At 44.5% G+C, this 17,069-nt stretch overlaps 1 protein-coding gene across 1 annotated transcript in view; it reads left to right on the top strand.

The window, feature by feature from the left end:
* Positions 1-17,069, top strand: part of LOC144889154 (DGAT1/2-independent enzyme synthesizing storage lipids-like) — a 47,410-nt gene that overhangs the window by 15,171 nt on the left and 15,170 nt on the right. Inside the window, exons 2-4 of the mRNA XM_078769105.1 lie at positions 5,604-5,940; positions 6,125-6,205; positions 15,787-15,873. Coding sequence (XP_078625231.1) covers positions 5,634-5,940; positions 6,125-6,205; positions 15,787-15,873 — 475 coding nt within the window. The 5' untranslated portion in view covers positions 5,604-5,633. The remainder of the gene's footprint in view (positions 1-5,603; positions 5,941-6,124; positions 6,206-15,786; positions 15,874-17,069) is intronic.

Below are 17,069 nucleotides of genomic sequence, written 5' to 3'. Positions count from 1 at the left end.
ACAGGGCTGGGACCCGGGCGACATCCTCGCGGAGAGCGGGATCGGGAGGGGAGGAGGCTCATTCAGCCATTTCTCAATATCCGCCTCCAAAATCATTTGAGGGTCAGGGTGGCTCTTTCTGGCCTCCTTGAGGTCCGTCTCCGTAACCCTCAAGCGTTTCCCTTATAAATAGCCCAGGGGCCTTCCTTCACCGGGGCCTTCCCCTTATAGCGGGCTCTCCTGCGTTTCTTCATCTCCCAATCCCCTGAGTCCATGTCCTCAAAGACAGAGGAGGAGATGTTATCCACCACTTTTTCTCCCTCCTTCCTCCTCCTACCCTCCTTACCTGTGGGGGGAGAGGGAACAGGCACACCAGCCACTGCCCTTCCACCAGTCCCGGGGTCAACACACTCACCCCCACCCGCAGACATACGCATCTTGTTCGCGTAGCTCTGCGGGCAGGAGCGGAAGGTGTGCCCCATGGCACTGCAAAGGTTACACTGAACCCCAGAGATTCAGTGCTCCCTCAAATGTCCCACTGGTCACACTGCGAGCAAAACGGTTATTTACACACAGATACAAAGTGGTCCAGTTGTCCGCACCTGTGGCATACTTCCAGCTGACCCACGTAAAACGCTTTCCCATGGTTCATCCTGATTGCAATCCCATTAGGAATGTGATTGACCGTGCCATCATCCTTGACCTGGAACTTAACGCGATACTGCCGAGTTCCGGTCCATATACCCAAACCATTTTGGATGTACCGTGGTGGGCTTTGAACATAAACAAAATGAGACAACCAGTACTGCACATCAAAATCAGAAACACTCTCATTGTAGAGGCGGACCGTCACTACCCTCTCATGGTCAGAGAGAGCCTCGACCACCCAATCAGCCAGAGATCCAGCTGACCGGGCGGCAGTCCACCTCACCCAGAACTCGGCAAGTCTTCCAGGAGACTGGCAAGACACATCAAACCCACGGGCCAAGGAGATGAGGCAATAAAAATCCTCAGCCTTGAATTCCAACGTGTCCAACAAAATCCATCCGACTGAACACCTTATCTGGTGGAACGGGTCCCAACTTCACAAATTTAAACCAGACACATTTATGGCGCATGCTCACCATGTCGGAGTCCTGGGGAGGGGCCGAGGACAACACGGGGAATGACGGCTGGGGAGAGGGAGGGAAGGGAAGTAGTAGCAGGGAAGTGTGAGGATGCCTACTTGCCTGGAGGGTGAGGCCGCTAAACAGGAGGAAGGCCGGGGGAAAAGTAGGAAGGGGGAGACGAACGAAAACGCAAGACAAAGACAAAAAGTATAAGATAAACACATAGATGAGAATGGGGGAAATAAAATGCAGGACAAACACAACAAAGCTCACAAGCTGCTCAGATGGACACCGAAGCACCCTCCCCTTGCAGCCTGCTCACCAAACTAGCCAGATTTGCTGTGAAATTCACTACCCAGCAGAGGAAACCTACAGGAACAGTTGATTTTATTCGGAAATAATCAGAATCACTACAATTTAACACAGGTGGAGGCCAATTAACTTGGTGTGTGAATTTGAAGGTGATTGGTTACACCTGAGCTAATTTACAATTGCTATTATAAGGGGGTGGACACTTATCCAACCAAAGATATTCTAGTTTTGTATTTTTAATTAATTTTCTGAAATTTGTAGAATTTGTTTTTCACTTAGAAATTGTGGGTTACGATGTGTAAATAAAGGTGGAAATGGTCTGATTTAATGAAGTTTAATTCCAGGCTATAAGGCAACTAAAGGTGAAAATTTTGAAAGGGGGTGTGGACTTTATATAGGCACTGTATACAGTATATTTTATTGGCAATTTGAGAAAAAAAATCAGGGGATTACATTACATTTGTCTAGGCTAACGTATTGTTGCGGATTCGGGGGTCGGCACTCCCGTTACCAAGGGGGGGTTAATCCCCTTGTCTTTTAAGCTGGCTGTCCCCCGATCCTGGAAACTATAACGCTCCTCTGCGGTCGAGATTGGCCAGGGTGATTGGTCAATGGAGGTCCAAAATACCTGAGTGCCAATCTCTCCGCAAAGCAGGGAGATAATTCCCGCTCGGACCGCGGACAAGATGGAATTTGCCGAGCGGTTAGCAATCCGAAGCCCGAGCCATTAACAAAAGGACTAACCCGATCCTGAGCGATTGGCCAAATCGTGCCGCAGGTACCCAATGGACAGAAAAGACGAAGACGATCGAATGAAAGAAGAAACCAAAAGGTAAGGAAGAACACAGTAATTTATTACAACAATAATTAAAGAGGAAACGAAAGGGTAAGAATGTACAAGGGAAGAAGAAGAAGCAAACACAGTGCAGTCTTAAACAGTCTTAATTATCATGCCCCAGGACGACACAAACAGACTTACACGTAAGGGGTAATGATGGCAGGAAAGGAAGGTCCAAGCAGATGGACAGCGTGGGCCCCGGCTCCGATCCACGCTCCACCCCTGTCCACGCTCCGGTTCCGATCCACGCTCCAGTTCCGCGGCGAAACCCAGCAGGCAGCACTGCTTGTATATCGTTGGAACGCGGGCGGACCTTATTTGTCGGGGTTCATATATCGGGGAGGGTATTTGGCTTTCTCTTTCTCAACGTTCATGACGTGCCGATGTTCAACAGAAGTCCCCGGGGAAGTTTTACGCGCAGCTCCAGCAAGAAGTCCGTGGCGAGAAGCAGTCCAACAAGTAGTCCCTCAAAGGGCTCTGCGCGGGCGCTTATATCGTGCGCTTGGAGATCAAGCCGCGTATCCTCGCACTCCGCCCACCGGTGAGCTCACCTCAGCCTTGGTTTGTTGGCAAGGGCTCGCTGGCTCCACCTTTGATGACGAGTTGACAGGGGGGCCACGCCTCCTCCCGGCACTCCGCCCTTCTTCTCCAGCTTGACCGCGTGCGTAATGGCGTTTTGAGCCAGGCAGCGAACGCTGCTCGGCGAGCAGAGGCGCGTCCCACAATTTGGAGAGAGTCAAGCCGCAAAATGAATGGAATTGAAGGACATATCTTATTTAATTAATGCAACGCAGATTCAAACTATTGGAAACAGAGCCTTACCTAAAACACATACTAATGAAATAACTAAAGTTCCTATGGTGCCCTAAGTGTTGTATATGGACTAATTCGGATGCGACCTTTAACCTTTAGAAGATGGGAATATTTACAGGGAATTATTTACCATGGATTATTATTTACAAGTGCCGGTTCTAAAAACCGTAACAGTATGCTAGTTATAAATAATCCATGGTTTTTGTGATCTGGCATGGAGGGTAATATGTGGGGATAATTTTAATGCATCAAATTCCTCCATGAGACTTGATTCTGAGAAGCTACGGGCAATTTTATAAGATGTTGAAACCTAAAAAGAAACAATTTTAGTGGAAGGATGGAGAGACGACACGAGAACCCCCTAACTGTGAGAAGACAGAAGTGCCTGTAGCCCTTTCAGCAGTTTGGGCATCTATTTGCAATACGAGTACTCAGCATACTATTCGTCGCCGGATTCGGACCAGTGTCCCGATCCCAATCCTGCAGATCCAATGTTACGCTAGACCGCTAGGTGGGCTTGAGGTCAAATCTTCCTTCCACACAATCATCAATTTAGCGACAGTTTTTCGAAAGAGACCATACGCCGTCCTCCGGGAAAGCCTAATTGATCTTTCCTTCGGTTTTCGGAGTGCAGATAGCTCTGAGCGTCTAACACTGTTCAGATGTTCAGATCATGTATGAACAGGATGGAAGCCTGAGCGTAGGCTTCGGTGACCCGGCGGTAGTTTTATAAAAGCCTCCTGTGAGATAATTACACCACACTGGGGTTAATAGCCAAATGATGAACCGCGAACCAGCCGACACAAGTAATGGAAGCAATCAGATTTACTAAATGAGGGAGAGGAGATTGGAGGAGAGAAAAGCATGTATCAACAGCAATTACAGAATCAGAAAAAACAGAAGAAGGAACCATAAACGCAGCTTCTTCAGTGAGGTGCGTCTCAATAACCCTCTCTGCAAGCTCGGCCCATCCAGCAGCACAGAGGTGAACACAAAACTCCTCTCTTAGGACTCTCGGGAGCAATTTCATCCGCATATTTGGGCTCTATCTCGGTATTTTAGCACTTTTATCATCTACCCATCTTTTGCGCTTTTTATCCTCTCTGATCTTTTTATAACCGCTCAGCAAGCAATCAACAAAATCCTTTCACGCTGTAACAGTTTTTCCACCTCATGCGTTGATGCTAATCACCAGCTTTAGCAGTCTCGACACCTTGTATGACTTTAACATAAACATTTAAGAAAGAGATTTAAGAGGATTGAAGGATCACAATTAAAATCTGTTAGAGACATATAGTCAGGTTCACTACGTTTTTTCGTTTAAAATTTTGGAATCCAAAAATTAATGTTTGCATTTGCATAGACACCTTTGCGAAAATGACCCTCAGGACAGTGATGAAGATCTGTAAAAGCATATTCCTGAACGGTGTAGACCTAGTAGATCCTGTGTATAGGACTTATAGTTCAATCTGATACTAACAAGGCTGCTTTCTTGCTTTATAAACCCATACCTATAACTTCAAAGGACTTGCAATATCATGTATTATGTAATACAGTTATATCACAAATATAAAGACAATGGTTTTCAATTACCTTTGTTTGTTGCTTTTCTATAATCCTGAGCACTATTTTGAGGCCTTTATTGGATTCCTTAACCCAGAAAACATAGGATTAGCATATTTAATTAAGTTTCTAGGTTGACTAGAAGCCGAGATCGCGCAAAATATGTATTTTATGGCGGCCATTTTGAAAATCCAAAATGGCGGCCATGCAGGTGTCTGTGCAAATGCCAACATTGATTTTCGGATTCTCCATGCTCTGATGATTCCAAAAATGTACAGGTTTGCTAATCCCAAAATTTTGAATGAAATTATTTTTCTTAACTTAGTGAACCTTACTCTTCATCACTGTCCTGAGTGTCATTTTCGCAAAGGTGTCTACGCAAATGTAAACATTAATTTTTGGATTCCTCATGCTCTGAGTATTCCAGAAATGTATAGTTTTGCTAATCTACCAAAATTTTGAACGAAATTATATTTGTTAACATAGTGAACCTGACTAATACTTCGACATGTTGTGATCAAGAAATACCATAGGAGGCTCATGCTGAACATGTGCTGAACACTTAATAATGAAATAACTATACTACATTACTCCCTTTAAAACCATATCACACCACCATGGTGCTAGTTCTGAACATGAGATGAGCAAGGCCTATAGGCCAGCCAAAGCTGCAATATAACTGGTGTGGAAGGTCGGCGCTGATGCACCTATACATTATGCAGGTTAATGTTCAAAACAAAGTGACAAAAGGAAATTGAGAGCAATACAACAATGACGTCCAATGTACGGGACTGGTTAATCTGCTCGTTTCAAGGATAAATGAGGATTTTATATTTCTTGAATGACTATCATAAGTTGAGATCATAAGTTTGTAATTTAAGCATCATAAGATCATAAGTATCATAAGTTTGTAACTTACAAATTAAATTTTTCCATTTTTAAAGTTTGTTTACTCACATTTACTAGCAATCAACATTGTTTATTTGCAGATTGCCATCCTATTGATACTGGAACCAGCTATGGCCAGCAGTGAAGAATCCCATGAATGGGGTTCTGCACTGAAACCTTGGACGAGCTGGTCAGACCTGGATGAGCTAGGAAATGTACTTGTTGGTATATTTCATTTCATGCAGCCAGCCATCCCGTTTCTTCTACTGCCCTTTGTGTGCCCTGCATTTTTCATGGTCATGGAGTACCTCTCAGTTCTGTTTCTCCATGTACAACGTTATCGTGGTCTCATCAGCAAAAACTTCTCCTATGACTCCGCAGGTGCTTCACGGAAGATACTTGCCAAGTATTGGTACTTGTGGAGCCAGATTTGGCATGGTGAGTGTGCTTTTAATTTCTGGGTTGCTCTCTCATCTTGGAAGGCAAAGCTATTGTTGAGTTGCTTAAGAGACGTGAATCAGTTGCTTTTGTTATATCTTTAAGTTTGAATAAAATAAAATTTAAAAACCGCAGATAGATGTTGTAATGAGACAACCTTACAGATGTGTTTTTAAATATACAGGTTATGAGGTCCACGGCATGGAGAACATTCCTGACACGGGACCAGCACTTATAATTTTCTACCATGGTCGTGCACCTATTGGTAAGAGAAGACCCTCAAATGTGAGTGAAGGAATGAACAAAAGTAGAAAATATATCTGGCCGTTTTTCATTATGTCAACGCTGACGAAGTCGTCAGAGGCATTCTGTTTTTGGGTTGTCCATCTGTTTGTCTGTCAGTACGACTGTCCGTGATAGGTTTTTGTTACCGTGATAACTTGAGAACAGCTGAAGGTATCCAAGTCAAACTTGGTACAGGTACGTATGCCAAGAAAGAGCAATCAGAGATTGCAGATCCTCACCAAGACGTATGTGTTTTTGGCCTTTGGATACCCGGGGTCTTTTGTGTCTTTTGGGTCCTCTGGGTCTTCAAAGATCTTCGGGATCTTTAATGGTTTTCAGGGTATTTTGGCATAAAATAAAAAAGACTTTGATTAAATTAGATGGGTAGCTTTTTTGTGGTCACCCTTTACATACAATTGGCTACATTAGCAGGTATTCAAAGGCTGAGTGATAGTATGGGTAAGGTAACAAAAGGGAATCTGCAACAGATGGGAATTCACTCTCACTCTTTCTTACACCTTTTATGACTCAACTGGAATTTTTTTTTTTGTTTTTTTGTATACTGAATCGAGGCTCGTGAAAGAGCTAACATTTACTTCACAAACAAATCAACCAGACAAACAAAATATATAAAAAGAGGGAGCGGAAGACAAGATGGGGAGAGAAGGGGAAGCACACAAACACAACATTTGAGAGCAGGGAGATGTGTGGAAGGGAGAGGGCTTGGGGGGAGGACGCGTGTGAAGGGGGGGGGGGGGCAGGGAGAAGTATAAAACACAAGGACACCAAGGACTTCCAGGACAGAAGTTGGTATTTCAAAAAAGTGGAATTGGGGTGAAATTAGCGGGGGTAGAAAAGATCAAGGTTTTGGATGGGGGAAGATAAGAGATGGTGGTGAACAGCTGTTTTAAAGACCTGGAGGGTGGAGTGGGATTGAAGAGAGTGAGGGAGTTTGTTCCAGAGGCGGGAGAAAAGAGGAATGAAGGAGTGAAGGTGAGCAGAGAGTCTTGATTTTGGCAATTTGACCATAAGAGGGTTGCAGGCAGATCTTGTGCGACCTGTAGGAATATTTGCGGGACAGAGCCCAGAGAGAGCTGGGGGGGGGGGGGGCAAAGCCAGAGAGGAGTCGGTAGAAGACGGAAAGACCACCAACCTGCCTGCGGTGAGTGAGTGAGAGGCCCTTGGAGTTAGCTTCATCGCGGGAGATTCCAATGATTCTGAATGCTTTGGTTTCAACAGCGCGAAGACGAGCTAGGTGTGAGGCAGGAGCACCAGCCCAGAGGAGAGAGCAGTATTCCATTGAGCTGCGGATGAAAGCCTTGTATGTGGTGAGGAGCTCAGGTGTGCCAAGGAAGGACTTCGCACGATGGAGGATGCCCAGTCGGCGACTGGCTTTGGAGGCCAGATTTGAAATGTGGTTTTCCCAGGGAAGATCATGGCAGATAGTGAGACCCAAAAGCTTGAGTGACAGAACTTCTTGGAGAGGATTATTCAGAAAGTGGATGGGAGGGTTGTCCAGTCGGTCTTTTCGGAGAGATATCGTAAGAGTGTGAGATTTGTCAGGATTGAAAGACATGTTCCACTTGTTTGCCCAGTCAGTGATTTTGTCCAGGTCTGCAGAGAGTGAGGAGGCTGCAGACTGCCGATCTGAGGGATGAAGAATGGAGCGACAGAGAGTAGAGTCATCAGCATAGAGATACAGAGGATTTTCAAGAGAGTCAGAGAGATCATTGATGAAGACCAGAAAAAGCACAGGGCCCAGAACACTGCCTTGTGGAACTCCAGCCTGAACAGGAAGAGGAGATGAGAGAAACCCATTCAGGGCCACACGTTGACTACGACTAGAGAGGAAGTCCACCAGCCATGCGTGGAGATTTCCATGGATACCAAAAGAGGAGAGTTTGGTGAGCAGAGCAGGGTGCCAGACCGTATCGAAGGCACGTGATATGTCAAGGGAGACTGCTCTAATTTCCTGTTTGGCATTGAGGACCTCCATCCATTGTTGAGAAAGCAGAAGCAGCATGTCCAGAGTAGAGTGTCCAGGTCTGAAACCAAATTGATGATCAGAGATCAAGCCATTGGAGAAGAGGAAAGATTTCATATCTGAAGTAATGATGGATTCCATGACTTTGCTGATAATTGGGAGAAGGCTGATTGGTCTGTAGTTGCTGGGATCTGTTTTTGTACCTTTTTGTGCAAAGCGGTGATGTTGGCAGATTTCCAAGCAGATGGAAGATGACCTTGAGCAAAAGAGAGGGTGAAGAGAACAGAGAGAGGGAGTGAAAGAGCGGAAGAACAGGATTTTAGGACCCGTTGGCTGATGCCGTCAGGTCCAGTTGCAGAATCCGAGTCGAGGGTTGACAGAAACTTTTCCACCTTGTCAGGAGGAAAGGACACAGAGTCCAGGAGCAGCTGGGTACGACTGGGTACGGTGTGTACAGAGAGAGATGGGTTTGGGACACAAGATTTAGAGGCAAACACAGAGTTGAGGCATTCAGCTTTTTCACGTGCGGAGTCAGCCGTGTGGCCATTTGAGGTGAGGGGGGGAGGGGGGGGGATGGAAGGGGAACAAACACCAGAAACAGATTTGACCAGACGCCACCAGGATTTGGAAGAGGGAGACAGATAAGAGAGTTCACAGTAATTGGAGACACATTCACAGTAATTGAATCACAGAATGGAGACAGAATTACAGTAATTGCCCAAGACCAAGGACACTATACCATTCACTTTAAAAAGATGGTGCAACTGAGTCAATCTGACAAATGTAGGTTCTGCAAGGTAGAAACAGAAAGTACAAGTCACCTCCTAGCATGATGTAAAAAACTCGTGTCAGAACAGCCATACACACAAAGGCACAACAAAGTACGTGGAGTAATCCACTGGCACATCTGCAAATACTTCAATATCCCAACCTCAGTAAAATGATGGAAACATGGACCAAACCGATTTTTGAAAACGAGGAAGTAATGCCATGTACGACCTGATTATTTCATCGACTGTGAACATAGAAAACAAAACACTGTGACCGGATATAGTACTTAGGTACAAAAAGGAAAAACACGCCATTGCTAATTGAGGCGTCGGTACCCAGAGATATTGGTCTAAACAACGCAGAAATAAAGAAAATGACCAAATACCAGGATTTCAAAAATGAATTCAAAATATCGTGGAAACTGAAGAGTGCCAAAATTGTACCAGTGATAATTGGAGCAACAAGAATGATAAAGAAGAACCTTATTGAGATCTTTAAAAACATATCTGGGGATATTACTACAAACGAACTACAGTTAGAAGCTGTCCGGGACTCGGTGACGATCCTGAAAAGAGCCCACAGAGCAAGACTGAAAACAAGAAAACTTCACAACTTGGTTCATGAATCGTGATACCCTTAAAAACGGAGGTGGACACTTTGAGCCCCTTAGGAGAACTCCGTTCCACATTCTGAAACAACCAATGACACACACATACACACCGTTCTTTACCAAAGATTGTGGGTCCACACAATGTGCTTGCCCCATTGAGTTAAACGGAATAACATTTGTCAGCTCCGCATCATGCTACACGAAAGATCAGCAGTCCCTAAAGCTGCATAGCCTCTTCCTTTACACGGTAATGCTTTTGGCATCACTGCACCACTGAGTAATGGCCGCTGGTTGTTCAGGCTGGTTGGGAGATGCCGCATAACACATACAACAACAACAACAACAACAACAGGCATTTTAAAAGGCCATTTTCCCTGCAAGAGCGGGGGTTAGCCTTGCGGTCCCCATGACAATGTTCTCCATTTTGCCCTACTTTCTGCATCTCCCCTTGTTAACCCCCTGGCCCGCATTTCTTCTTCGACCATCGTTAGCCAAGTCTTTCTCGGTCTTCCCCGTCCTCTACTTCCTTCCACATTCATTTCCATCACTCTTCTCAACCAGTCACTTTCATCCTTCCTCAACACATGACCAAACCATCTCAAACTGTTTCTCTTCACAGCATCCATCACAGGCTCTATTCCCATCATCTTTCACAATTCATCATTTGGCTTCCTCTCTCTCAACGATACTCCACACATCAACCGAACCATTCGCATTTCCACCCTTTCCAGCCTTCGTTGCTGCTCTACGTTCATTACCCATGTCTCGCTCCCATAAATCATAACACTTCTCACACATGCAGCATACACCTTTCCCTTCAGCTTCAACGACACTCCCCTCCTCGTCAGCATGCCACTCAGTTCCCGAAACTTCTTCCATGCACATCTCACTCTAGCAACCGTTGCCGAGTCTGATCCACCTTCTCCATTCAGCATGTCTCCTAGGTAACAAAATGTTTTCACACCTTCCAGCTTCACGCCGTCTCCAAGATCCAACTCAACATTTCCTCCATCTGCAGCTCCCCCTGTGCACACCTTACACTTGAATGTCGCTGCCACACTGGTTAATGACCCTCTCAAACCACTACATTTTTGATGAACCCACTCAGCGCACATTGTACATTGAATTGAGTTCACTCCGACACCCTTCCTGCACATAGCACATGGCCACTTCCCAGTTCTTTCCACCTCACCACATGCTTTACCACTTGCCATCACCTTTGTTTTTCCGATATTCACCTTCAGACCTTTCATCTCCATACATTCCTTCCACTTGTTCATCTTCTCCTTCAGTCCATCCATACTTTCTGCAATCAACACCAGATCATCTGCATACAACAACTCCCACGGTAAACCCTCCTTTACGTTCCGAGCCAGCACCTCCATCACAGCTACAAATAGTAGTGGACTTAGTACCCACCCCTGATGCACTCCCACCTTCACCTCAAACTCACCACTGTTCCCGTCCTTCGTCCTTACAGCTGTGCGCGCTTTTTTGTACATTGCCATCACTACTCTGATCAACCATTCCTCCACTCCTAACTTCCTCAATGCCCATGTCACTACTTCACGTGGAACCCTATCGAATGCTTTCTCCAGATCAACAAACCCAAGAAACAACTTCTTCCTCTTCTCCATGTGCTTCTCCTGCAACTGCCTCACAATAAAAAGCGCGTCTGTCGTTCCTCTTTCTGGTATAAATCCAAACTGCATTTCATCAATCTTCACTTTCTTCCTTATCCTCCTCTCCAACACCCTTTCCAATACCTTCATTCCATGCTCCAATAACTTTATCGCTCGATACGAGCCACAGTCCAGAGGGTCACCTTTCCCCTTGTATAGAGGGACGAGGGTACTCAGTTCCCAATCCACTGGAATGCGGCCTTCTTTCACCACCAGATTGCAGATATCTGTCATGCTCTTCACACCCCAATTTCCCGCTGCCTTCAACATATCTCCCACAACTCCCGTCGGCCCTCCCGCTTTTCTACTCTTCATTGCTTTAATCGCTTCCTCAACTTCCTTCTCGGTTATCTTCTCTGCCGGTCCTAAAACTGGGTTACTCTCTATGTTGCCATCCCATTCATTCTCTGCATTCAACAGTATTTCCATATATCTCTTCCATCTTCCTTTAATTCCATCTGGGTCCACAACGATTTGTCCCACTTCATCCTTCAAGCAACTCACCCCAATCACATCACACCTCTCTTTCGCTATGTGCTTTGCAATCCTGAATACCGCTCTCTGACCCTCTTCCAAATCCAAGCGTTCTCTGAACATTTTCCGACATGCCTCCTGCGCCTTTGCTACCTCTTTCTTTGCAGCCTTCTTGGCTGCCTTATAACTTTCATGCTCTTCCTTTTCTGCCCCCGTACCCTTCGCCTTCTGCCACTCCTTGAACTTCTTCCTCTTCTCGTCAATCTTCTTTCCAACTTCATCATCCCACCACCATGTTTCCCAGTGCCTCGGTGGTCCTTTTGTCCATCCACATACCTCACCAACGGCTCCCAACAGACTTTCTGTCATTGACATCCAACCACTTTCAAACTCAACCACATCATCCTCTTCCATACTCAGCCTCTCTTTTAATGCCTCCCTCACTGTCACCTCTTTCAACCTCCACACCTTCATTCTCGGTTGGTACTTCACCTGCCGAGCTCTCCTCGCACCTTTCAACCTTATGTCGCAGACAACCAAGTGGTGCTGTGAAACAGCCTCCTCCCCCGGGATCACCTTTGTGTCCCGGAGGTGCCCCCTATCTCGCCTACGCACCATCAGGTAGTCAACGGTTGTCGTCGACCCACCTGACGTGTACAAGTTTATTATCCTCTTTCTGGAACTGAGTATTACAAATCAACAAACATACAATGAGACATACAATGACACATACAATGTGTCATTGTACACATGCAATATAATGAGACACATACAATAACATACAAGACACATACATACAATGAGACACAAACCGCACAACACATACAATGAGAAAAAAAGCTCTTGCTACAAGATAACTGCAACGTCGAAGATTATTATCGAACAAAGAGTAACCTCTTCTTCCTGAACTCCCAAACTTCCTTCCCAAACTTCCTGAACTTCCTTCTGAACACAAAGAGTGTTCTTCTTCCAGGTTCACTGCTCACTGCTCACCTCCACTAATTTGTTGCGCTTTTCTCTTACCCGTGGAACCAACTTCTCTGGTGTGTTCAGTCCCATTAGTCCCTCCAAGGCTTAAAGACAGGTGTTCACGATTACCTCAGGTTCCCCATCCATACTCATGATCTGTTCGGCCCTGAATTACCACATTCCCAAGCATTCCAATTCTCCAGGTTATTGTGATCTCCCCCTCCCCCCCCCCTCTTCTCACCTCTTTTTGTTTGTTAGTTGTTGGTTGGTTTGTTCCTTTTCTGTTTCATCTCCTCCTTCTCCTTCCTCCTCTTCTTGTTTCATTAATTTGTCATTCTCCTCTTTCCCATGATCTCATTCTCACTCTCACTTCTACTCTGCTGTTGGTATCTCCCCCTTTCGATTTTGTTCATTTATATTCTGCTCTTGATCTTCCATGAGCCTAGACTATATACACAAAAAATAAGAATTTCCGGGCATGTCCACCGCGTCATCACTTTGTGCTAACAAAGTGGTCCTCAAGTGGTGTGCTAACGACAGAACTGGATGAAGACCGTCATTATTTTAAAAGCAAAATGTGAATATAAACATGTTCATTATAAGAGAACAATGATTTGGACAGGTATCGGTAGTGCAACAAGGAAGCAGTTTTTAGAAGTTAAAGTGATTATTGGGCATTGTATTTGCAGATGTTCTGGAATTACCACAACTCGCAAATTTCTCCTTATTTTGCCTCAAAATTGTTCAGTGGTTATTTATTATTAAACATTTATCTCATTTTTCCTGCTGAAACTGAAACATCAGTAACATGGCTGCTCAATGGAATGATTATGTCCTCAATTTAAAGATTGTGAAAATTTCACTGAAAAGTGTGTGTGTGTGTGTGTGTGTTAAGTGTCCAGGCCTTAAAGCTCATCCAGATTGAGTGTGTCATACATAGATGCATGCAGAAGAGTGTAGACATAAACTGTAAGTTTTTAAGGATAGTTGTATCTGCGATAGTTTAAGTTGAATGTTCTTCATTAGTCGTGTTCATAAGTTTGAGCAGATAGCTAATACGGGCAGCACAAAGCATCTGCAAAAGACCCAAGTGCTTCTCCCAACTGAATTGCAGGTGGTAATTCATCTCAAAAAATGTGTATCGCAGTCCTCCATGTAGGATTTGACTTTTTCTAAATGCAGAACATTCCAGCAGAGACATTGGTGTGTATGAGTAGGTCATGTTAAGCTCCTCCACACTTGCGGGATGCTATGCTTTGTCAAATGCTCGAAATATGCCCAGAGAGTTGGGCCTGATCTCTTGTGAGATTCTGGGCCTCAATCCTTTGTTGGAGAAGCAGAAGCAGCATGTGAAGTGTGGAGTGATTGTGTTGGAAAATGAACAAAGAAACAAATTTGGAAAAAACAAAGGATTTGATGTCAACTGCGATGTTTCCATGACTTTCCTTATATTTGGAAGTAAGCTGATAGATCTGTGTGGTTAAGGGGTTCAGTTTTTGCCCCATGTTTATCTCATGTAGTGATGTTGCCTGACTTTCAAGCAGATGGAAGATGACGTAAGGCAAATGATTGGGTGAACAGAGCAAAATGAGGATGCGCTAAAGCAGCAGTGCAGGCTTTTAGGAAACGTGCACTGCTGTCGTCCAGACCCGTCACAGAATATGAGTTGAGGGTTGCCATAAACCTCTTCACATAGAGTCGAGGAGCAGTAGGGTGTGAGTGAGTACGGCAGCGAGAGGTTGGAGACGAGTAAGCAGCAATCACAAAATTGAGACATTCGGCTTTCTCACAAACAGGCTGTGATGCCATTTGAAGTGAAGGAATGGATGAAGGGAGAGCATACTCCAGAGACAGACTTAACAAGGTACCACCAGATTTTAGAGAAGGGAAACAAGTTTGAAAGTTCCATCTTGAGTTTGGCCAGATGTTGTTTTCTGGCTCTCCTGAGAGTAGACACACTTGTTGTGGGCTTAGTGGAATGATAGGAAGTTGCCTTCTGCCAGATTTGCCTTCCAGGAAGAGAAAGCAAGTTGTCTCAAGGCAACTGCCTCACCACGGGATTCAGTGTGCTATGGGCAGGAGGAAAGATATGATAACTGAAGACTAGATAGGAAGGATCTGTGCATATGAGAGAGCAGGTTTCAGTGGAAGAATTCCTAAGGCAGGTTAATATCAGGGGTGGCAGATATAGGAGACCAAGCCTGAAGTGAGATGGCAGCTTGCAGTCCCTGCCAGTCTGCCTGAGTGAACTGCCAGAGTCGTTTGAACTGCGTTTGAAAATAGCTGAGTGATGTTGACTCTCACAAGCACATGATCAGATTAACCAATTGGGGCAGAGGAAGAGCAAGATACATTGGTGGGGAAGTTTGTCATCACCAAGTCCAGAAGGGACGATTTGCCATTGGGAGAAATCTGGGTCAAAATGTTCATAGATTGAGTCAATCTCATGGAGTTATGGAAGTCTGTTGCTGCAGTGCTATTGCTGAATGAAGAGATGCCAACTCCTAGCCAATTGGCATGGCGACAATTTAAATTGCCGCCTATGAGGAAATGCCTCCTTATCTCGGGCAAAGTCTACAGATGTCATTTGAGGTGATGGAGGGACTTGGCCAAGCACCATCATCACTTTGAGAAGGTTTCATGAAGTTTTTGATCATGAGTAGCCATCACATAATAATCCCACACAAAACCCAGAAGGAGGTAACTGAAATAGTACTCACACCACACGCCTGACAGTTATAACTGGCAATGCTCTCGTTCAGTTATGAATAACTAGCAGGGGTACCCGGAGTTGCCCGGTGCTGTTCTAATCCTGTTGACATTTTGAAGAAATCTAATTTTGTTTTTTCCCCATTTTTATGGAGGCCTAAACACCTCCCAACACCCACTGGAGTCAGGGATTATTTAATTTTACCTTTCACATCGCTACATAGGCTTAGGCACTATCGAGCGATGAAATTTTTTTTTTTTTTTTAACTTATTGGAGGTGTGGATTTTAAATTATATGATCACAGGTAGTAAAACTCGTTTTCTTGGCTTATACCTTCACTGCTCCCTTACTTCCTCCGTAGATTATTTATACTTCCTTGCACACTTGACGTTGCAGAAGGAACGTCGTTGCCATACGGTTGCTGATTTTGCAGTCTTCAAGATTCCTGGTAAGATTGGAGGAAAATGTGATTTCCGACTTTAAAAAACCAAAAACTGATCGAGCAGTGTTGTGCTGATGGGGTGTGTGTTGTTGGCTTTGCTGATTTATATTTACCTGATTTGGTTTAGTTGCTGAACAACAACAACAACATGCATTTTAAGGCCATTTTCCCTGCTAGAGCGGGGGTTAGCCTTGCGGTCCCCATGACAATCTTCTCCATTTTGCCCTATTTTCTGCATCTCTCCTTGTTAACCCCCTTGCACCTTGCACCATAGTTGCTGAAGAAGATTTTTATTTATTACCTCCACCACCTAAGGTGGACAGAGGTTGTGTTTTCACCTCTGTCTGTTTGTCTGTCTGTTTGTCTGTCTGTTTGTGTGGCTGTGTGTCTGTGAGCAGGATAACAACTCGGTTAGGATAACAACCAACTCATCCACCAAGTTCAGTCATAACTCGTTCATAACCTTTTTTAAAAAAACATGATGTTATATATCGCTTTTCGCCCAATCTCTGAATGGTGAAGAATCACTTAAATATTATATCATTCTCGTGTCCGAATCCATATTCAGATCATCACCAATATCAAATCGATTAGTCCTTGTCACACACCCAAGCTGTCCATCAGGTTTCGTCAAATCCGTCCATAACTTTGTGAGATATCCTGCTGCAGATGTGGCTAAAAATATTGGCACCCTTCCACTTTTTTCAAATAATGCACCATTTCTTCCAAAAAATTGTTGAAATGAAAAGACCTCTTGGTATCCACATATGTATGTCTTTGGTTTGCAGTGGAACAAAATGAAAAAAGGTGACAAAATTGACTAAATCTTAGCTTATTCCACACAGAATACCTAAAATGGCCCAGGCAATATTATTGGCACCTTTTAGAAGTTGTTAGAAATAATTAGATTTCAAGCAGGTTATTCGTCTTTACTTTGGAATTGAACTCACCTGTGGTGAGTTACAGGTGCCTGCAATATAAAAATCACTCATTCAACCAGTTTGAATAGAGAAAAGGAGTCATTCTGCTGGTTTGTGTCACTGTATGTACCGCAATGAGCATGGAGAAAAGAAAGAAACCAAAGAATTGACTGAGGAGGTCAGACACAAGATTGTAGCCAAGCATGGACAATCTCAAGGTTACAAGTCCATCTCCAGAGATCTTGATGTTCCTGTGTCCACCATACGCAATGTTATCAGGAT

The sequence above is a fragment of the Myxine glutinosa genome, unplaced genomic scaffold (genome assembly GCF_964187855.1).
Source record: "Myxine glutinosa unplaced genomic scaffold, kmMyxGlut1.1 SCAFFOLD_1184, whole genome shotgun sequence".
In the NCBI taxonomy this organism is placed as follows: domain Eukaryota; kingdom Metazoa; phylum Chordata; class Myxini; order Myxiniformes; family Myxinidae; genus Myxine; species Myxine glutinosa.
The sequence above is the reverse complement of the archived record's forward strand: the minus strand, read 5'-3'. Positions and strand labels throughout refer to the sequence as shown.